This window comes from Battus philenor, unplaced genomic scaffold (genome assembly GCF_028537555.1).
Source record: "Battus philenor isolate CCGP_79_NKW_IND1 unplaced genomic scaffold, ilBatPhil1.0.hap1 SCAF_13, whole genome shotgun sequence".
Classification (NCBI taxonomy): domain Eukaryota; kingdom Metazoa; phylum Arthropoda; class Insecta; order Lepidoptera; family Papilionidae; genus Battus; species Battus philenor.
In genome coordinates, this window is record NW_027181675.1 from 14,145,972 (window position 1) to 14,167,883 (window position 21,912).

General features: G+C 33.2%; 1 protein-coding gene across 2 annotated transcripts; it reads left to right on the forward strand.

The window, feature by feature from the left end:
• Positions 1–442: 442 nt before the first annotated feature.
• On the forward strand, positions 443–21,428 carry LOC137933278 (SPRY domain-containing SOCS box protein 3-like). 2 transcript variants are annotated; one of them, XM_068777159.1, is made up of 6 exons: positions 443–738; positions 2,477–2,673; positions 7,268–7,496; positions 12,498–12,728; positions 15,000–15,067; positions 20,884–21,428. In XM_068777159.1, exons 1-6 carry the CDS (start codon positions 600–602, stop codon positions 20,968–20,970), a joined length of 951 nt encoding a protein of 316 aa, XP_068633260.1. In that variant the 5' UTR covers positions 443–599; the 3' UTR covers positions 20,971–21,428. The 2 variants fall into 2 exon arrangements, with proteins under 2 accessions (XP_068633260.1, XP_068633261.1); XM_068777160.1 differs by lacking the exon at positions 20,884–21,428 and adding an exon at positions 17,253–18,279 and having other exon boundaries at positions 444–738.
• Positions 21,429–21,912: the final 484 nt, after the last annotated feature.

A 21,912-nucleotide genomic window follows, 5' to 3' on the forward strand; every position in this document is an offset into this window, starting at 1 on the left:
TCTATCTCTACTCATTAAATTAGACTTTAATCTATAACTTCACCACGGCTAGGAAATGATTATATGTATTATTTAGTTTGTGCAAGGAAATGTTATAATCTCTTATTTAACTATCTGTATGCGCAGTTTTCTTTCATGATACAATTTAAAAATCGCGCCTTTATGTGATCGTAACGAATTTCGGGAACTTTCTAGCACCTATACCGTTCAGAAATATTAACAATGATGCATATACAAAAACATAATTAAAAATTTTGAAACGGAGTTTCTCGTGTTATAATTTCATTGTAGTAATATAAGTAATTTTAATTTTTAAATACCATTCTTAAATTAAAATGATTTAAATATTAATAATTTTATTCGACTCTTTTTGTATGTTTTAGAACGGTTACTCAAACAAAATATAAAAACAGTTTTCTGTGTTAAACCGTGTTCAGTGAAGTGTTTGTTTTAACAGCTGTTAGTTGTTGCTATGTATTAATATAGTTTTTTTGGTCTTGGATTAAGAAATGTTACATTGACTTTGAAAAATAATTTTTCGTCAAAATCCATTTTCAAAGTTTGGAAGTGAAAATTGTGCAACGGCTGTGGGTATCAAAATGATGGTTATGAAGCGTAAAGTAGGCAAAGTGGCTGAATCCGAGTCGGATCCTAGGCCCTACTGCCTCTGCTGGTCTCAAAAGGAACCTGTAGAATGGCAAGAACTAAACGGTTGTTCTTGTGGTGAAGAAATTGACAGTAAGTTGATATTACTTCGCTTACGACTAGATAATTTTCAGAACCCTTTCTCGCAAATTCTTTGTTATTACTATATTATCAGCCATCATATAGAAAATAATAGCGTATTTCGTAATAGACAATGATTTATATTTGAATATTTCTTTATAATAATGTCTTACTCTACCATTGGTCTAAACAATAACTTGTATAGTTTGGAACATAACAATAGTATGATGATCTCAATTGCAAACATAACTGAAGCCTTAAAATGCCTTTAGCTTTTTTTTATTTATTATATATTTATAAGTCATCATGTCTTTAATTTCTGTAACAAAAGCTTAGTAAAATGTTCATACAAAATGTATCAAAACAAAGCATACAAAAGAGGTTTTTACGCAATTAAAGGTTACCTATTTTTAAAAGTTTTTTTTTAAATATTATGCTTGATCTTTTTCTGTAACCTTTATAAGGCCATTAAAATTTTAAAACTAGGTTGTAATAATGGTTATATAAGACTAAATACTAAATATTTTTAGTATTTAGTCTTAATTAACCCTGAGAATGTATTTTGGTTAGATGTGTCAAATGTAAAAGCTAACTCGACCAAAACACAATGCTTAAATTTAAGCGGGTTGCAAATAAAGTCTATGCTCATATAAACAAATATTTTTATTTTAAATAGTACATTGTAATAAACATATCTCCGCCCCCACAATAAATTGATAAGTCTGAATATGCAACTTTTTAGGAGAGATGATAAACTAAATATTGGTTAAATTTAAAAAATTGATACAATTAGCAAACTATACAAAGATAACTTTGTATAGTTTGCTAATTGTATCTATTCTTGTTTGTGTTTGATTTTGTTTATTTACAGGAAACAAGGATAACTTCCCCTATCCTTGCCATTTTTAGCCAGAAAATTATGAAAAAAATTGACAAGATGTATTGGAACTCATAGATTGTGTATATTTAAAAACTAAATAAAAATGATTACAGTAATTGCCATTTTTTCCAGTTGTGGTGATATATTAAGGTTAATTATTGTTAAAATATAAAACTCAGATAAACAATAAGTTAGCATGTAATAATTATTTTTTAATTGAGTATTTATTGGTTTGTTATTATTATCAGAATGTTGTGCATATATGTATCTATCAATGTATATATCAAATCCAAAGCAGGGGGGCCCATCACGCATTCCTAAAATCAAGTTTATTTTAATGACTTTCTCCCATCAATATATTGTTATAAAATTAATTAAAATGAAATAGTAATACATACTTTACCAATACAATTAGTTTATGATAAATTACTCAATTGTCTGAAACTTGTTCAAACATGCAATATGCTAAATGTTCTATTTTATTGTATTGAATTTCTATTTTACTTTAATTTTTTCTTTTCTCTTTTCTTTATATCTTTACTTTTTCAACATTTTATTATTCTAATGTTTTATATAAATATGGTTTTGTAATTTGTCAAGTGTTACTTTGTGTGGCTTGCTTATCAATACTCACTTGTTATGTGTGTGTTTTTTTAGTGAAAATCCTCATTTCTTTTAATTTTATATTTTATTATTTAAAGTATATTATAAATAAAGTTATATAGTTATAATTTGTTCAATAACATTTACTTTAATTGTGACCTGCTTAACTATTTTTAAATTAGCCACTTTATTAAAAAGGTTGCTCTACCCTGTTCTAAAAAAATTTGTATCTCTTGCTTTGTTACTGATATATTTTTAATGTTTTAGTGATGGAATGGAGATGGCAAAGTTCAACACTAAATTTAATAAGTCAAGTTGTGATAAGCGAAGACCAGAAGCAGGTGACGTTTCACCCGTTCTACAGCTCCGGTACTGCAGCTGTAAGAGGAGATGCACCCATGCAAATCAATTGTCACTACTATTGGGAAGTAAAAATGCTGTCAGAGACATATGGAACTGATATTGTGAGTAAATGACTCTTTGAATCTGATTTGATCTAAAACTGGTACTTAGATATTTGATATGAAGTGTGAAACATAAATAATCATGTTAATTCTGTAATGTAAACATTTACATTATTTTATATAACACTCAAAGTGCCTTAATTTTTATTTTGTTCTTTGTAAGGTAGAAAATGGGAAGTAAAACCATGAATTTATTTACCTTACAAGTCATTAGGCATGTATCATATAATTACTTCAATTAAAGTGCTTGTCTAATGTGAAGTTTATACTGGAATTCTTAAAGTTTTTACAGTTTAAACCTTTATACTCATTTGAAATGGTATTAAAACTTCAAAATTTTTCAACTTTTACTAATCACCCAGTATAATGTGATCACAGTGAAATATGTGTGTACAGTACCTAGCGATAAATTTTGCACATCGACCTTTGGATAGAGACAGTCGGCTAATTTCGAACTTCGAACGACTGACAAAACGTCACATAAGTGGTGTGGGACAGAGATAGAGCTCTACGAAGTCGAAATTTGAAAACTGAAATGTGTTTGAGATGAAAATCGTTTATGTAATTTTAGCAAACTGTGTGGACATTGTTATGTTAATAATTTAAACAAGTTATGTTATCTATAGTTTCCGCAAATTAATGATTATAATAAAAAAGAACACAGATTATAAATTCTTTTACCGGTTATCAAAAAAGTATCTAATTAAGGTCAGTGGAACAAATGCACAAGGTCACATAATATGCAGAGATATTATTGTGATAAGTGTTTCAATATTTAAATAAAATATTTTAAAAATAGAATTTTAGGAGGTAGGGTGTTTTTGAGGGTACCTAACGTGGGCTTTTTTTTAATGGCCTCCCCTATCTAGTTTGGAACAGGGAAGTGGGCTTTATAAGAGCTCTATTGTTGAACAGCTGTTGTTTGGGCCGTTAGGGAAGGCCCTGTACCTGGCTGAACTGACAACGCTAGACCGAATTTGCCTTGCCTGTCTCTATCGCACGAAATACAATGACTGACAGTCACATAGGTAGTGTAGGACAGAGATAGTGATCTACAAAGTCGAAATTAGCCGATTGTCTCTTTTCAAAGGTCGATGTGCAATATTTATCGCCGCGTACTGTACACGTTTATTTATATTTTCATTATGGTTTTATATTTAATACAATCCAACGTTAGGGCACTAAATATATTTTTGATATACGCTATTAAATTTGCTTAAATTTTGTTAATATATATATGATGATGGGTGTTCATCTGATCATAGGTGATAAGGTAATGCAGAGAAACATTACAATCTTACTTTAACAATTTACTCTCTCGTACCGGCGCGAGAGTCGAGTGTACGGTGTGAAGCCGGTTACGCGCCGGCGCGAAAATACTACAGATTGATTTTTATGAGCCAGTACGGCACCGGCATCGCGCGAAGTAACATGCTAACTTGTTTGCACTGCGCTTGGGCGTTCTAATTTCCTTGGCGAACTATTGGTTTTTATTTATCTTTTATAATTTTTTTTATTGCGTCTTCAATATGAGTACGAGAAAGAGGTGTACCAGGAGACATAAGACACAAAACTGGCACTGATACAGAGAATTCCTTTCGCAGTGCCGATCTAGTGTGTTTGATTGTAATTTCAATCAAATTGAGATAAATCTGTGTTGGTCACTAAAAATGATTGTACATGATTAAATGAAGAAAAATATAGTACAATTTTATGCGAAAGTGTGAGAGTTTGGCACGATGTTTTTAATGTTTTAAATCGTTGCACGCATGCAATAACAACGTGTATCTTGTGTATTTGTATGTATTATTCGCTATCGATACTCGGGTCAAAGTCGCGAGTTTAATATTTTTTTGTTGCGCGCTTACATTACTTGCGTAAATACAATTACTTTTGATGAACAACCTTTCGGCATCATTGGATTTGGTAGAGCGACACATAAATATATTTTCTTCAGATAGGTTCCAGGGTCTTTGATGGCGTCTGGCTTAAATCAGGTCTTTAATATCCAAGGTCCAGCAAGGTGGACAGAGGTCTCTCAGGTCGTTAATACATTCCATGCCATGTGGGGGGGGGGGGCACATACAACCCCCGCTGCACTTTCCGTTCAGGCCATTTGCAGTTCTCATTGAATAACAAATGATTCTTAAACAAATGAATTGTAGGCTCGGTACGGCTCGGTACGCATGCGTACGTAATGCATATTAAAATTTATAAAATTTTCCCTCTAATTATGGCTGTGCAGTATTAAAAAAGTGTAAAGCATACGTCTCAAACGACTATTTTTTTTAATTTTTAAAGTGTGGCCTGTGGCCTGTATGGAAAATCTTCAAAAATTGCCGCGGCACGAAACCTGTTAACAACCTTCTTTTATTTATACTAAATAATGTATCTCCTTTATTGAATAATAAGCATTTTCCATTAATTTGCTCTTGAAATATGTATAATTTTTAATAAAGGATGTAATAAAAATAAATAAACGTTAAGGTCAGGCTAATAAATAAAATAAAAAATAAATGAGAATTGTATAAGATATGAAAAAGAAAAACGTAGTGAAGTATTGAAGGCTATGAGAATGAAAGAGAATCGTCAGATGTGATATACGAAAGAAGAAAAAAATAAAACTATACTGAAAAACTTAGTGGAAAGTCAATCAATAATTACAAAGGAACGAGTGGTCCCCAAAAACAGATGCCATAAAAAATGATAGAGAGAGAGAGAGAGAAAGAGCTCTGAACTCGCAGCCTTCGTTCGAATCACCGTTTAATGCGATAATTGAAATTATGATATAAATATAGTGTTATATAAGTATTGTAATTATTTATTTCTAGAACATATATCTCGTAACTCGTCTTATGCGCAATTAACTGTAATATATATGCAACAGTTCATTGCCATAAGTCACGTAAGACAATTTGTAAAAGAAAAGAAATACTAATGAAAATATTTAATGGAGTCACTTGAGTTTTTCCCGTTGGGTAAAGCGCTGTAATTTTTTTTTAAATTTCAAATGATTTTAAAAATTCGATAGCTTTTTTTATTATTTCTAATTTGTATCGCTAGTGTTTTTAAGTAAGAGTCTCTCTGTGTCTCTGTGTGATTAGTGGCACTAATCGGTGTAACATAACTCCTGAAGATGCCCCGTGGAGGGGTGAAACACGTGTTGAGTAATTTGGTTGTGGCGGTTGTGTGATTCGCGTTGTTTGCCGCATACGCATTTATCAGCGGGCTGGCGGGCGGTGCATTTCATTGCACGACTACCACTGCATGTGCGGAAGTGGCTTAATATTGGTCCTTTTCTTACTTAGGATGGACTTCCGCGAGGTAACGCCTGATTCCATTAAATAGCTAGTGTTTTTTTTACTAAACGCAGTCAGTTGGGAGAGGGTTGCCGCTGTTTGATACAGATCTTTCTTCTCCTAGCTGCGAGGCACGACAGCGTTTTATAAGTTTTACTCAATTATATATTAGTTGGTACAAATTCGACTGCTATCGTTCCTCAACCACCGCGTTCTCTTGATTTGACTCCGTGCGTCTTCTGGATAGTCAGCAAACTCAGAAAACAATGCGGGGATTCAATTTTGATACGATAAAGGAGATAAAAACCTAATCGTGTGTAATTTTTTTTAATGGCCACCGCTATTGGGAGCCTCTCGTACCCCCTATCTTGTGTGGGACAGGGACTATTCAACATTATTTAATTTTTTCACATATTTTTTTATTTTCATTATCGTCTTTCATACATCGTATGATCTTTCGTTCTTTTCATTCTTGCCACAATTCTTCTGTCTTTCCTTTTCGCTCTGTTACGCCTTTCATACGTTACTCATTACTCTATTACATTTTTATTATTTTATTTCTATACAGGATTATTACAATATCACTTGGTTTTACATACAATATAATTTATTTATATTATCGTAAGTCTCGTCTGTCCGCGTTATATCTATGTTGATAAAAAAATAATTGTCAAGTGTCTTGTTGAGCACCATTGGCGCTCAAATCAACTACTTTGGAAGAAACAAAATCGACAGATAGGAAAAAATACAGTAAAAACGACAGTCGTTTTCTATAAACTAAAGCACTGTGGAATAGCAGCAGTGAGGTAAACGCGAAGACATTCCCCCACAGGTGGGAAATTTTATTGCCAAAAGGCCAATTCAAAAGTTTCCTTGCCTCGAGTTTAATCCTTTCGCTTTAATATAAAAATTATGTATGTATGTTAAATAGGGGGTCAAAAATTTTTAGAAATGCATGGCACAAAAAACGTTAGAAAATACTGAATTAGAGACTACATTAAAATATTTGTATCTTCCTGAGAAATATTTGACGTTAATCAAATGTCAATGAAAATTTACACTAAAGCCTTGCACAAAACCTATTTTATTTAGTGATCGTCTAATATTAAGACGGTAAATAAATAAAAAATAAAGTGATAACTCTCTGAAACTTTTTTGTTTTTACGAAAGTCTGTCAAGATATTATTTTTTGTATCAACAGATATACATCCATCAATGCTATGTTCAGATTTTTGCATGTAACAATGATCACTTTTCGACAGTGAGCAGTGATGCATTTGATCATTTTTGCGCAGATGGTCGGCGTCGGTACTAACAAAGTGAACGTTCCGGAGTCACAGTACCGGTTCACGTCGCTCCTGGGTCAGGACATGGAGTCCTACGGGCTGTCCTACAAGGGCTCCGTGAGGCACAACGGTACCGAGATGAAGGAGTCTTCGGGCTTCTGTCGCGGGAGCATCATAGGCGTGCGCCTTGACATGTGGGAGGGAACCCTGGAGTTCTACATCAATCGGCAGCCACAAGGTAATGTAACCTTCACAGATGAAGAATGTCACTACCTCTGTTATTCTAAATTCAAATTTTACAATCTTGAGAATTACGAACGCTCGGATAGTTAAAGCGACAATTCCGTGCCAGACAGTGCGTTTTTAGTTCTACCCTCATTAAGACAAATATTGGTCTACCTTCAACATTTATTAGTATTATTCACATGGGGTCATTTAAAATGTTCTTGTGCGAGTCATGGAATGACAGTAGAGCTTAATTCGATAAAAGCTAGAATCAATTTGACCTTCCCTATAAAGACTTTTCAGAAATTACAAGGGTTCTAAACGCAACCTGAGAAGAACACAAAACAAACGGACGGATTTATTTATTTTATGTTGTCACTACTAATATTCCGTATGCCAATATTCAGAACGATTTATTTCCATGTTCCTTTTGTCATGTGACGTTTTGTCAGTCGTATTACGTGCGACAGAGATAACGCTCTACGAAGCCGAAATTAGCCGATTGTCTCTTTCCAAAGGTCGATGTGCGATATTTATCGCCGAGTATTGTATATAAGGTAAATTTAAATATGTATAGACTACCGCCATGTTGGGAATATTGGCGCTATCAAGAAGAATGATTCTTCTACGTGTCTTCTCCATATATCACCGCCTTATATTTCTTCTGTTGGATACCAAAAAACCCATCGCCAAATGCGAACTACTATTTTTATTGGGTTTTTAAATATTTGCTATCTACGAATTCCAATATACCTTATCAATTTTTTCCAAAATAATTTGGCTGAAAATGACGGAGATGGGCATTTGCGTCGTTTCGTTTTGCCTTTTTTTGAAGTTGCGTCGCTGCTTTTTTATTACTAGTTTTCACTGTGCGTCGTTAGATTTTCGAGGTTGCGTTGTTTTGGGTTCGAGTTTTTAATATTTTTTTTTTCTAAAAGATGCCAACACTTTTGTTTCTAATTGCGGTATGCCATCAAATCTCGGGGATTTCCTTTCTAACTAAAAATCAACGCAATTTGAATAGTTTTATTTTCACTTGGTTTTGCTAATTTTAGAGTTCAGTTTCAATTTCGTTGTGTTGTGCTTTTTTGAAAAGAGAATTAAAAATTTATATAAATTCTTACGTGTTATTTCTGGTTACAAAAAAGGTAAATATTATTCCAGTTTATTTATTGGCAGAGTTATATTATTTTTGTTTTTTAAATGTCTACTTTGTTAAATTTTCTTTTTAAAAAGTATTAATTTCGTGACTCTGGAACCGTGTTTGCTACAGAAAATCTAAATTCACTTTGCGGCGTTTCAAATTGCGTCGTGTATTTGTGGAACGTAACCACGGCGCAAAGTGAGGTATTGGTGTAAACAAGGTAAAGTACAAACAAGTAGAAAAATATACGTAAAGCGTTTTATCAATTGTAAATATTCAAAGGTTGTTTGGTTTAACATTAGATTTCAAAATGTACAATGATTTTAAGTGTATCATTTTTAGAGATATAACCAATATTGATTTTCAGTCTTATTCTGAAGAATTGCCTCAACCATGTGGGTTTAAATAAACTATGTCTGTTGTTAACAACTAAAGATGACCTTTCAGTGTTAGCGGTTATCGTAAAAATTATTAATTATTAATTCAAATGATTTGTGTGATGACCCGATGTCGTACACACATATTTACTGTCTATGTTAACATTTACTTGATTGCCTTTGTGATTTTCTCCCTCTTATAATAATCTTTACTGTCTTCCTCGGTTGATTTTAACTAATAAAACCTTATACTGTTTATAGAATCACGTATATATGATGTACACCAATACCTCACCTTGCGTTCTTTAAAATAAGACTGAAAATCAATATTGGTTATATCTCTAAAAATGATACACTTAAAATCATTGTACATTTTGAAATCTAATTTTAGACCAAACAATCTTTGAATATTTATATTTGAAAAAAAGCTTTGCGTATATTTTTATACTTGTTTGTACTTTACCTTGATACACCAATACCTCACTTTGCTTCGTGGTTACGTTCCAAAAAAAAAAAACACGACGCAAATTGAAACGCCCCGCAGAGTGAATTAAGATTTTCCATAGCAAACCATGTAAAGATCGAAGATAGGTTCCAGGATTACGAAAACACTACTTTTTAAAAAGAAAATTGAACAAAGTAAACATTCAATAAAAAAAATAATATAACTCTGCCAATAAATAAATTGGAATAAAATTAACCTTTTTTGTAACCAGAAACAACACGTAAACATTTATATAAATTTTTAATTCTCTTTTAAAAAAAGCACAACACATCGAAATTGAAACTGAACTCTAAAATGAGCAAAACAAAGTGAAAATAGAACTACACAAATTGCGTTGATTTTTAGTTAGAAAGGGAATCCCCGAGTTTTAATGTCATGGCGCAATTAGAAACAGAAGTGCTGTCATCTTTTAGAAAAAAAAATATTAAAGACTCGAACTCAAAACAACGCAACCTCGAAAATCTAACGACGCACAATGAAAACTAGTACTAATTAAGCAGCGACGCAACTTCGAAAAATCGCAAAACGAAACGTAGTCATAAAAAGACTGAAAAATTAGTGAAGATAAAAAACAACCCTGTCCCAAATCAGATAGGGATGGAAACAGAGGTCCTGAGAGGATTTTTTTAAACAGATACCGAATGTTATCATTGAAGGATCGACGTTCTCTAATGGACGCCACTACACTTAAAATTATTTGAGCTGGCCATGTTAACTGTTCGGAACTGTTGTCCGAGGTAAACTTTCGAATTCCTGCAGCAAGAACGCGTTCTAGATCTCTTCTTCTTTTTATCAACTGCTAAAACAAACATCGGACCCTGCACCCTTATACAGAATGTGTGACCTCCACAATTCATATATTAGTGATATTGATATATTCTCGTGTTTCGTATCTTTTAAAAGACAATTTCATTCGAAATTATTGAATACACACAATACAGTTTAAACCTCATTGGAACGTGACGGCTTGCTGTGACTTGTAATTATTGCGGTGTAATCTGCAGAATGCGCTGGATCTTTGATCCCTGTTTAGTAATGTTTTTATTTGTTTTGTCATTGTTTGACTTTAAATCATTAAATGTTCTTAGTGAGATAGTTATAAGGTAACAATTGTAATTAATTTTATATTTCTAAATTTCTAAATTTGTACTTTCTTACTGCCTTTTGTTACTATTTATCTCCAATAAAGTAAATAAATAAACAGAGATCCCTAATAACGATAGCCATAAAAAATATCATTGGCGGAGGCCTATGGGTTTTAGATGGCGTCTGTGATCTGAAACGACATTGCAATAGCAACTTTTAAATATATATCACTGTTCAAACATTTATTTTTTGTGTTAAATTTAAATTTATTGCGTCTTTAGTTATTTAAAGCTGTAGATACCTTCTTGGCCAAAATAACCTGTTTTCTTTTTCTTTAATTTTTACAATGCCATTGGTATATATATTTTTTCTCTCAATCAATATTGTATTGAAGGTACTGCACTAGTAGCGCGCCCTTTATTCGTCCCCGGTGGCTTTAGCCTGCTATCATAGCAGCTGGTCATTCTGTACAGATAACAAACTTGAATACAGATAATATAAACTTAAAATAGTAATATATAAATAAAGACAGATGATATATAACTTGCGGAGAGAGGATGGGCCCTTCTTTTTCGGGTAAAGGAATAACATAGTACCGACTTTATACACTTTATTAATACAATGTATTCTTCTCCATAACGCCCTCTATAGGATGATCAGGAATCCTTGCGCATTAAAAGCGAAGGTTCGGAAGCTGTTGCTTCACAACCTGATGGAATCTTCGCGATAATTCGATTTTATTAGTAATTTTATTAAAATATGTATGTGTAATGGTTTATTTATATATAATTATAGTAAATAGTAGCCTGTAATATATTTATGTGAGGTGTTATGTAAGGAGACCTTAGTGATTATTTTCTTTCTCCATTTGATTTTAATTTTATTTATTTACCTGCATTAGTTTATCTCTGCACCGTCTAAACTGTTAACTGGTAGAGCGGGCAGGTCATATCGCAGAACACACCCAATTAAATATATAATATTTAATGGAATCAGGCGTTACCTTGCGGAAGTCCGTCCTAAGTGAGAAAAGGACCAATATTTAGCCACTTCCGCACATGCGGTGGTAGTCGTGCAACAAAGTGCACCGCCCGCCAGCCCGCTGATAATTGCGCATACGGCAAACAATGCGAATCACACAACTACCACCGTTAAATCACTCAACACTTTTTTCACACCTCCACGGGGCATCTTCAGGAGATATGTTACACCGATTAGTGCCAAACACAGAGTAACACACACAAATATAATGTCACACACGACAATGCGACCCGTAACTTCTCTTACTTTTACTTACAATACAAACTTTGGAGGCTTCAAGGATTGGTATCTTAAAGTGGCAAGTACGCGGGCCACATGACACGTGGAACACATGGCTGCAGGGACCTGATGGTACTGGAGTGGAGACGACGTACCGGCACGCGCGGCGTAGGAGTTTCATTCGCCAGACTCTGGATGCAGGCTAGACGCTCTTTGGTTGAGATGATGATGATGATATATGTTGTAAAAATGCAACACGCACGCACACACATGCAGATACATGCAAACACAAACAGATACACGCAAACTCACACGCACACACACACTACTAGTTCTCACGTCGATTTTTAACCCTTTCCTTACGGCAGTCCGTTCCGCCGAATTGACGCTACTGAACTGGGAACATTGTGTGGCGGATATAAGCTGATGTTCGAATTTTATCATTTGTGTTATATATATAAATATTTTACTGGTATATTAATTAAAAATAGAAGTTAGGATAATTCTTAGTAATTTATTTGGCTGTAATAAATCTTAAAACACGGATCTACACATAACAAGGTGGATGCCGTATAACTCCGACGCTAGTAACGAAAGGGTTAATTACTTTTGTCTCATTCGTTGCATCTGTGCTGGTGACAGGTATAGCGTTCTACAACCTTCGGAGGCATGGCTCGCTGTACCCGATGCTGTGTTCCACCGCCGCGCAGTCCTCGCTGCGGCTGATCTACGCGTCGTCGTGGCGCGCCTCGCTGCTGGTGGACGCGGCCAAGATCCTCGCGACCACGGTCAGGAACGACTCCAAGCTGCGCCTTCCGCCCGGACTATGGCACACGCTCAAGTCCCACTTCTGGCTCACTCTGCCCACTGAAGGTACCAACTATCTAGTCCCATTCATTGGTAACACTAATCCTGTTGAAATTTACTAATATATATATATATATATATATATATATATATATATATTTATTTATATATTTATTTCTAATCAACAATATATTTACCTTCGTTATCGACAACCTTTTGCCATCTAGTATACAAATATTCAATGCCACAGTGGTAAAATGCTATCGGTTTATCTGTAAAATATGTCGATAGAAACGACATTACTTTCCGGTCCGCCTAATAAACTTATATTAGTTATGAAACAATAACAAAAGATAGCCTAGAACGTGATTAAAGGGAAGTAAAATATATGTAATCAATTAGTTTTATTGCAGGCAATATTTAATGACATATTAATTATAGATATTTATCTGTTATTATTAGTAATTAGTATATATATTTATATATATATATATATATATATATACACACACACATATATATATAAATTTATACTTTTATATATATATATATATATATATATGTGTGTGTGTGTTGTAATAAAGTTTCACATCTCAGATCTTTAATTTATATTAAATAAATAGCAACTGTTGTTTTTTTCTGGCCGGCTATTTACATATCAACTTTTAAATCGATGTTAGCTTACTACTTATAATTTAAAAATAATTAACGAATTCATAAGTGCGTGTAAATGTCTACATGAAAAAAGATATTCTAAATTTTATTTTTCTAATGGTTCAACTATACCGATTTTGAGACTTTTTTCGTGGGGGGATAAAATTTCCTTAACACGTTCTGTGCCGGATAGTTTTTGAAGATTTTCCATTCAGACCATAGGCTTATACGACCCATGCTTTAAAAATTTAAAAAAGTCGGTAAAGAGGCATGCTTTACATTTTTTCAATACTGCAAAGCTAGCAGTATAAAGTTACAAATTTTAATATGCATTACGTACGCATGCGTGATGTGAAGTTATATATATTCGAGCCTACAATTCATTTGTTTAAGAATCCTTTGTTATTCAATGAGAACTGCAAATGGCCTTAACGGAAAGTGCAGCGGGGGTCGTATATGCCCCGCATGCCATGGAATGTCTTAATAGACAAACTTGTCACGTTAGAACAGAGTTCCCCAAACTTTTTTGTGTCGTAGACCCCTTGCTATGTTTTTCCGTGTTGGATAGACCTCCTACTTACCTGATATTGATTTCTCGTAAATTTCTAACTGTAGTGAAGTTTAGTGTTAAAAACTTTAAGTAAAAACACATGTTATGTTTTGATAATGTATTGCGACCACAAAGCGAATACCAACATCCTACAACTTACACAATTTTATAAACATATATAATAATTTTTTTACTTCGTGGTTACTTTTATAAATAATGTAAATGTTTTGATATTATAAGATAGTAAATAGGTACTATCAGTGTATGTGTTGAGATCCACGTGGACCATCGTGGACCCCCTTTTTCATTTCATGGACCCCCAATTTTTTTTGGCTGACGTAGACCCCTTGCAGGTTGTCATAGACCCCTAGGGGTCGATATAGACCACTTTGGGAATCACTGCGTTAGAATATTTATCCTTCCCCCTAGTAACGTGATAACGCATTCACGTGTTTTGATCGCGGTCTCGTGTTGAATAAATGGAACGAAAATAAGGTTATCTCAAATCGGGCTAAATTTGATGTTAATATTTCACAGTGTTTATAAACAAATTCATCTCCGGTTTTAATTCTGATACAGGAAGCTTTATGCTGGACAGTTAGATAACATACTTGTTTTGGATTATGATTTCCTCGTGAGGTTTTTTTTGTTGACAAATCATCAAATCTATTTATTTAGGTACACCACCAGTGCTGTATTTAATTTTTATGTTAATGCGAAAGGATTGAATTCGTGTCGAGTCAACTTTCGAATTGCCCTCCTTGGCAATCTCAGCAATGAAATTGTCTCCATTAGCAATGAAATAGCCTCCATTAGCAAACAAATTGCTTCCATTACCAATCAAATCCCCCCCTTAAATATTAAATTGCCCCTCTTAACAATCAAATACCCCCCGTAAATATTAAATTGCCCCTTTTAACAATCATATTACCCCCCCTGGCAATCAAATTACTCTCTTGGCAATCAAATTACCCCCTTGGTAATCAACTCCCTTGGCAATCAAATTACCCCCTTGGTAATCAACTCCCTTGGCAATCAAATTACCCCCTTGGTAATCAACTCCCTTGGTAATCAAATTATCCCTCTTGGCAAATTGTTCTGGACTGATAAAGCTTCAATGTAAACAATTTCAGGTTGCGTTTCCGAAGAGAATGAAAACGAACCAGCTGTCAAGCAGAAAATGAAGAAAGTACCGACTGTGGTGAGTTTATTGTTTTTTTTAAGACCATTCTGCCGTCATACCAAATAATCTGGTTTTACGTCTTAGGTATGACATAGTATAATCCCAATTCATACACAGAATCCATTTACATAAATTATGTACTGCACAACTCTATACATTACTTACAACGTGAACTGCTCTACTAATATCTTAAACAATATTTACAAACTAATTTATGTCATAATATTTCAAAGTTATATTAGTTTAGCATATTGACTTTATTAAGATTAATTCATGTCAAAATTTATACAAAATGTCGGCCTCTGTTTTTGGCAGATTTCTTTAAACGTTTGACCATAAATCGATGTCTGCTCGCACAATGTTCAATTTCATTTTTGTTTTTTATTTTTGTCAGTTTTAGTCCCATGTGCAGGAGTCCTAACGGAATCCTACGACAGCCCTCGAAAGAGGTCTTTCACAATACCTTTCACAACCTGATGCGAGGCAGGTCTTTCACAATACCTTTCAAAACCAAGTGCGAGGCAGGTCTTTCACAATACCTTTCAAAACCAAGTGCGAGGCAGGTCTTTCACAATACCTTTCAAAACCAAGTGCGAGGCAGGTCTTTCACAATACCTTTCAAAACCAAGTGCGAGGCAGGTCTTTCACGATACCTTTCAAAACCAAGTGCGAGGCAGGTCTTTCACAATACCTTTCAAAACCTGGTGCGAGGCAGGTCTTTCACAATACCTTTCAAAACCAGGTGCGAGGCAGGTCTTTCACAATACCTTTCAAAACCAGGTGCGAGGCGGGTCTTACACTATACCTTTCAAAACCAGGTGCGAGGAAGGTCTTACACTATACCTTTCAAAACCAGGTGCGAGGCAGGTCTTATACTATACCTTTCAAAACCAGGTGCGAGGCAGGTCTTATACTATACCTTTCAAAACCAAGTGCCAGGAAGGTCTATCACAATATTTTTCAAAACCAGGTACGAGGCAGGTCTTTCACAATACCTTTCAAAACCAGGTGCGAGGCAGGTCTTTCACAATACCTTTCAAAACCAGGTGCGAGGCGGGTCTTACACTATACCTTTCAAAACCAGGTGCGAGGAAGGTCTTACACTATACCTTTCAAAACCAGGTGCGAGGCAGGTCTTATACTATACCTTTCAAAACCAGGTGCGAGGCAGGTCTTATACTATACCTTTCAAAACCAAGTGCCAGGAAGGTCTATCACAATATTTTTCAAAACCAGGTACGAGGCAGGTCTTTCACAATATCTTTCTAAACCAAGTGGTTTTTACTTTTCCCCTCCCTGACCAAACTATCACTGGTGAAGATGCCAACACTGAACTCTGGAAAATGCCTGTCATTTTGTCAATTCATTTGATTGTTCAATAACAATAAAAACGAAATTGTCATCCGATAATGGTTAAACCTAAAATGATCTAGTATAAGACATTGCTTATTAACATGCCAACACTATTCGTGACTTTGATTGTAAGATATGAGAGCACGTATGTAAAAGGCGCTGTCGATAACCTGCGTATACGCTCTCCGGTCGCGGGATCAGTATTTATTACACGAGGTTATCGAATGTTTTTAATATAAACTGCGTCTGCAAAATAAAAATATATACAATGTATATTAGAGTACCTACTTATAATAAGTTAGCAACCCGATATATACAAAGTTTAAACTTGACGCATAAGGAGTTACAAGTTGAGATCTCATGGAAGCTCTTGCGCAAAGATCTACTCCATGAAATGCTCAAGTGCTATCGTAGGTCACTGGTTCTATATCCGGGATACAACCTTTGGATTAAGTATTTGGATTGCCACTACCCAGAAGGTTCCAGAAGATATGCAACAGCGTCCTCTGCGTACCATAATTATCCCAGTCTTTGGGAGATGCAAAAAAAACTTATAAAACTTAGACATCTACTACCAGGCCTATAGCGCCTGGTAGTAAAAGTCTTCAAGGACAGACAGTAAACAATAATTAAATTTAATATGTATTAATACGAATTTTAATGCTTTTTCTTAATATATTAAAATCACTACGACACTTATTATTTGATTTTTGGTTTAGTATTCCCATGTATTAATTATCAGTAAACGAACTATCATTTATACCAATCACCTTTTACAAGCTTTTACACATGTAACAAATCATCCTGTATATGTCCTGGGTTGGAGTTAAATATAGTATGTCTTCCCCAGCCCCTGACACCTGGCATGAGGAGGAGGCACTGGCTGATCCTGCCGAAGCCCACATTCATGATGCATCAGACAGTTTCATGACGCCTGTTACATAATTACGATAACAAAGTTTGGCAACGTGTTAAAGAGAATGAACGTTGAAATGTTTGGCTGGAAGTTTTTTTTTTTTTTTTTTTTAATAAATAGGCGTGCTAAATTTATTTTTAAATCGGACATGACAGGTATCAGAAAAAATAAATCAATGTGACCAATGTCGAGAAAATTATTTAATTTTAAATGTGAAGGTAGTTGTAAATAGATGTGTGTTGCCAGTGTTTTGCAGTCATTTTTCAAATACTTTTATAATTCAACTATATTTCCATAATTACTAGTAAAGATATGTAATTGACTTATTACCGTTTTATCCTTGGCATTCGTATTTATGAGGAAACCATTCTAACAGACAGACATATTATCTGTCTATATTGACATCTGAAGTCAAATCAACATTTTAATAGTAACGAAGGTTGAAAAATCTTCGAGTACCCTCATTTACGAATTGTGACATTTTTGTCATACCAAAACAGACCACGTTGAGGCTCTTGGACCATAGGGGGTCAAACTGAACCACTTTGAGAACTAATGAATTAAATTGAAATTTATTAGCATAAAGCATTGGATTTTTATTTAATTTTTAATTAGAAATTACTGAGGTTTTAAAATTAAATTTCTGTATATAAGCTTGAATTTTATTGTATTATATGTAAAGTTGACGAGCAGTGATGTTGCGAAATCCAGTTGTGCATGTATTTGACACTTATACAAAATTTTATTTTCAAGCGAAATAGTCAATTCGACCTTGTATTTTGGTTCGACATTTTTTCAAAAAAAAACCCAAACGATTTTAATTGTTATTTGATAAATCGTAAGAATTGTATATTTATTATAATTTATGACGTAAATCTGCGCTAGCTTTCAATGGTTTTATAAATATTATTGAAACAATTATAATACACAAGTTGTCCCATAAATCAACGTTAAGTCTACATTAAGGTGAAAAAGCAGGCAGTGGCAAACCACAGAATATAAATAAAAGACCTATTTATTGTAACTGTGACTACAAACTTATTTTTTTTTATTTTATTTTTCTCGCATCCCATATTTATTACTAGAGCCCACTTTTTAAAAAACGAAGTTAAAGTCATAATAGGCTTTATTGTACAAGATCATTATGATTATCTATAATCCTTTAGCTTAAAATTAAGTTTATGATAGTTCGTAACGCCATCTATTGAGAATGAATAACAAGAAACTCTTTAGAGTTTGTAATTTTGTTTCGATGATTGTATTAACGAAAAAAAAATTTTACTTTGAAATGAGAACAATGCATTTATAGTACCTGTTGATAAATATTGAACATCGACCTTTGGAAAGAGACAATCGGCTAATTTAGGCTTAGTAGAGCATTATCTCTGTCCCACACTATTTAGGTCCCTGTATTTCGTGCGACAGAGATAACGCTCTACGAAGTCGATCGTCTCTTTCCAAAGGTCGATGTGCAATATTTATCGCCAGGTACGATACAGATATTTTCATTGTGGAAATGCTCTAAAATAGAGTAATATGCCTTTTGTTTGAATGAATTGAATTAACTAAAGGTTAAATTTACAAGGTACCTGGTAAAATATTATAAAATAGTAATTAGTAAAATTTATTTCAAATATTTACCAGGGTTAGGTATCTTAAGATTTTGCCTTGACATTGAATTATGCGAAACCCTGTATAAACTAGTTCGGGAACATTTCATAATTGTTGGTCTTAGAATTACATAGTTGACATGGGTTTATTTAATATATTATCTTGAGTTTAAGTATCAAACCTGATTTTTGGAACATCCTATATAAAGATTTAATCTGAGATATTTTATCTAGGTTTTCTAAGTTTCATATTTACTTTCAACATTCGCGTATCAATAGTCAACTGTCTCTTATGCATGGATTTCTTATAAGTTCTTTCTATAAATTCACCATCCGACTAATTTTTAAAAGTTACTCCTGTCTTTGGCTCGAATCAATGTCTATTTTTCTTATACATTTTATTAAAAAATCATACATCCTAGTAGCATTAAAATAGTAGTTCCCAAGCATTCGCAATTGTAGCAACATGACCCGGTCAATATATATGTGTGAATTTGTATGGAAGTGTATGTATCAGATCTTACATATAAATTCAAACTTTTGACTGTCTGTATGCATGGTTTAGTTTTAAGAATATAAATATTAATTTTAATGAAAAAACACTATTTTAATTAAATGTTTCATAATTTCATTGTATTTTTATTTGTCCTTAATGCATGAATTTCAGCTGATAGACATCCATGGTAAAAGCTTTCTTCTCCAAAGATATATATATATATATATATATATATATATATATATATATATATATATATATATATATATATATAGGGAGATATAACACAATCGCCACGCGTGACAGATGTGTTGGCGATTGCACTGTGGTATTATGGTATGCAGAGGACGCAGCTACCACTCTGCAAAACTTGTTTATGGTAGTGGCAATCCCATATAATTGGTGTACTAAATGAAAATGATATATAAGATTGTATCCCTGGAATCGAATCTGCGACAAACGATCGCAAGTTTCAGCACTTACCTCTGAGCCACCACAGCATGTAAATACACACTTGTTATTAATACAATAAAAATCACAAGCTTTTTTACGACAATATTACAAAATATATACAATACAAACAGTGTACATACATATATAAATTAATGTTTGTGATTGACAAATTTTAGGACAGATGGCGCTCATTGTAATTTCAATAGAATTTCATACATTGCCGTGACAGTTCACTTTCATTTGAATTGAAAGGATTTGTTTTTACTTCTAATATATTTTAGTTGATGGCGTAGTAACTCGCAGGGTACAGTAAGTTTTAATATATAATTGTACATAATTATATCCTATTATAACTGATAATGTTCTTGCGGATCTTGTTTAGTATGCAATGTGTGGATTTTTTTTATATTTGTTCATAATTAAAGCATTTTGACCTTTGTCTGCCTGATGTAGAAACCTGTACACTCTTGACTCGAAGACTTCCAGATTGTAGTTGGCTGGAAACATTGACGCTGGGAGGTTGTTCCATGCCTTGGTTGATTGCAGTATAGAAGTAACAGAGAGAAAGGAGACGTGGGAGTTATTTGGTGTAATTCTCGCTCAGTTTTGTATTGTCTGAAACCTTCGTTTTTGGCAACACTTAATAAGAGTGTTGCCAAAAATCAAGAATATAATCAAATAATTATCTATTTAAAAAAAATTTTGAAAATTGTAATCGGAAATCCATTACAATTTATTTACATAACTTAATTTAAATAAAAAACTTAAAAGGTTATTTTTTTAACTAGTAGTAACTACTTAGTATGTAACATGTTTCAAACAAAACACAACTCAGGAAGAGTCAAAATAATATATATATATATATAAAGAATATTAAAGTTCAAATGTAATTTACTTTCCGTAAAATATAAAATAATAAACTATTAATTCCATTCATAAAGACGTGAAATATTCGAAAATTCAATTTGAAAATGGAATGTTGATGACAGTTGATTTTTTTTCACAGCTGACCGAAATCCTCAACAGCCAGTACATGAACGGCTTCTACGTCGACAGCGTGGACAAGGACTATCGCGTGATATTGTGGCAATGACCCGATCGAGGTCATTTATAACAAACGGTGTTGCTAGCTGCATTATTATAGGTCCTATGCTAGATTTATTTTAGACCAATTTAGGCTTTAAATTTATAGATATAGAGTTTAATATTGAACTTACTACTTGATAAGATTTCTGTAGGACTTTTCAAATGTTATTTCTTAGTAACGTCACTTTAACTTAACTGCAACCTTTTGAATTTTTGCGATAAAAGATGATATTTACGTACTATTTATATAGAAAATTTAAAAAAAAAGAAAAAAAACCCGATATGTAAAGGGTACGGCCGGGTATGTTAACAGGCTCGAAAACACGGCAAATTAACAATTGATTTAAAAAAATGCGTGTGTACAACTAATCCTAGGCTTGCACGGACTTCCCTCATAAAGAAACTAAAATGAAGGTGAAATAGACATTGTGCCAACAGATACAAAATACAACAGTCAGAATTAATAATTTTCCAAGTTGTCTTATGTAGAGATGCATAGGAGTAATCGTTCTAGACTGCCTATAATATGCTATGTATTTTTTTAGTTGAATTATAGACTATAAGTTTAGAATAATATTTCAATTTGACATTAGTATAAATTATATTAAAACCATTACAATATTGATGTTTTATTTTTCACCCCCCTTTGTCCCTTTTGAAAATAATTACGTTGTAATTTACTTTATAAAAGAAAATCAAGTAAATATTATTTTAGTAATTTATAAATAACTTCAATTGTCCTATACAAGAGTAAGAGATTATGTTTTAAACCTAAAAATTTTATATACGATTGATTTGATGTTAAGAAGACATGATTTACGCTCAAATGTAATACAATCCAAGTGTTACTAGATAAATTTTACTATCTCCTATATAACGTAAAAAAAAGATTTCGAACATTAAAAAAAAATATTAGAAGATTCATTGACGGAATCTTATTTTTCATGTA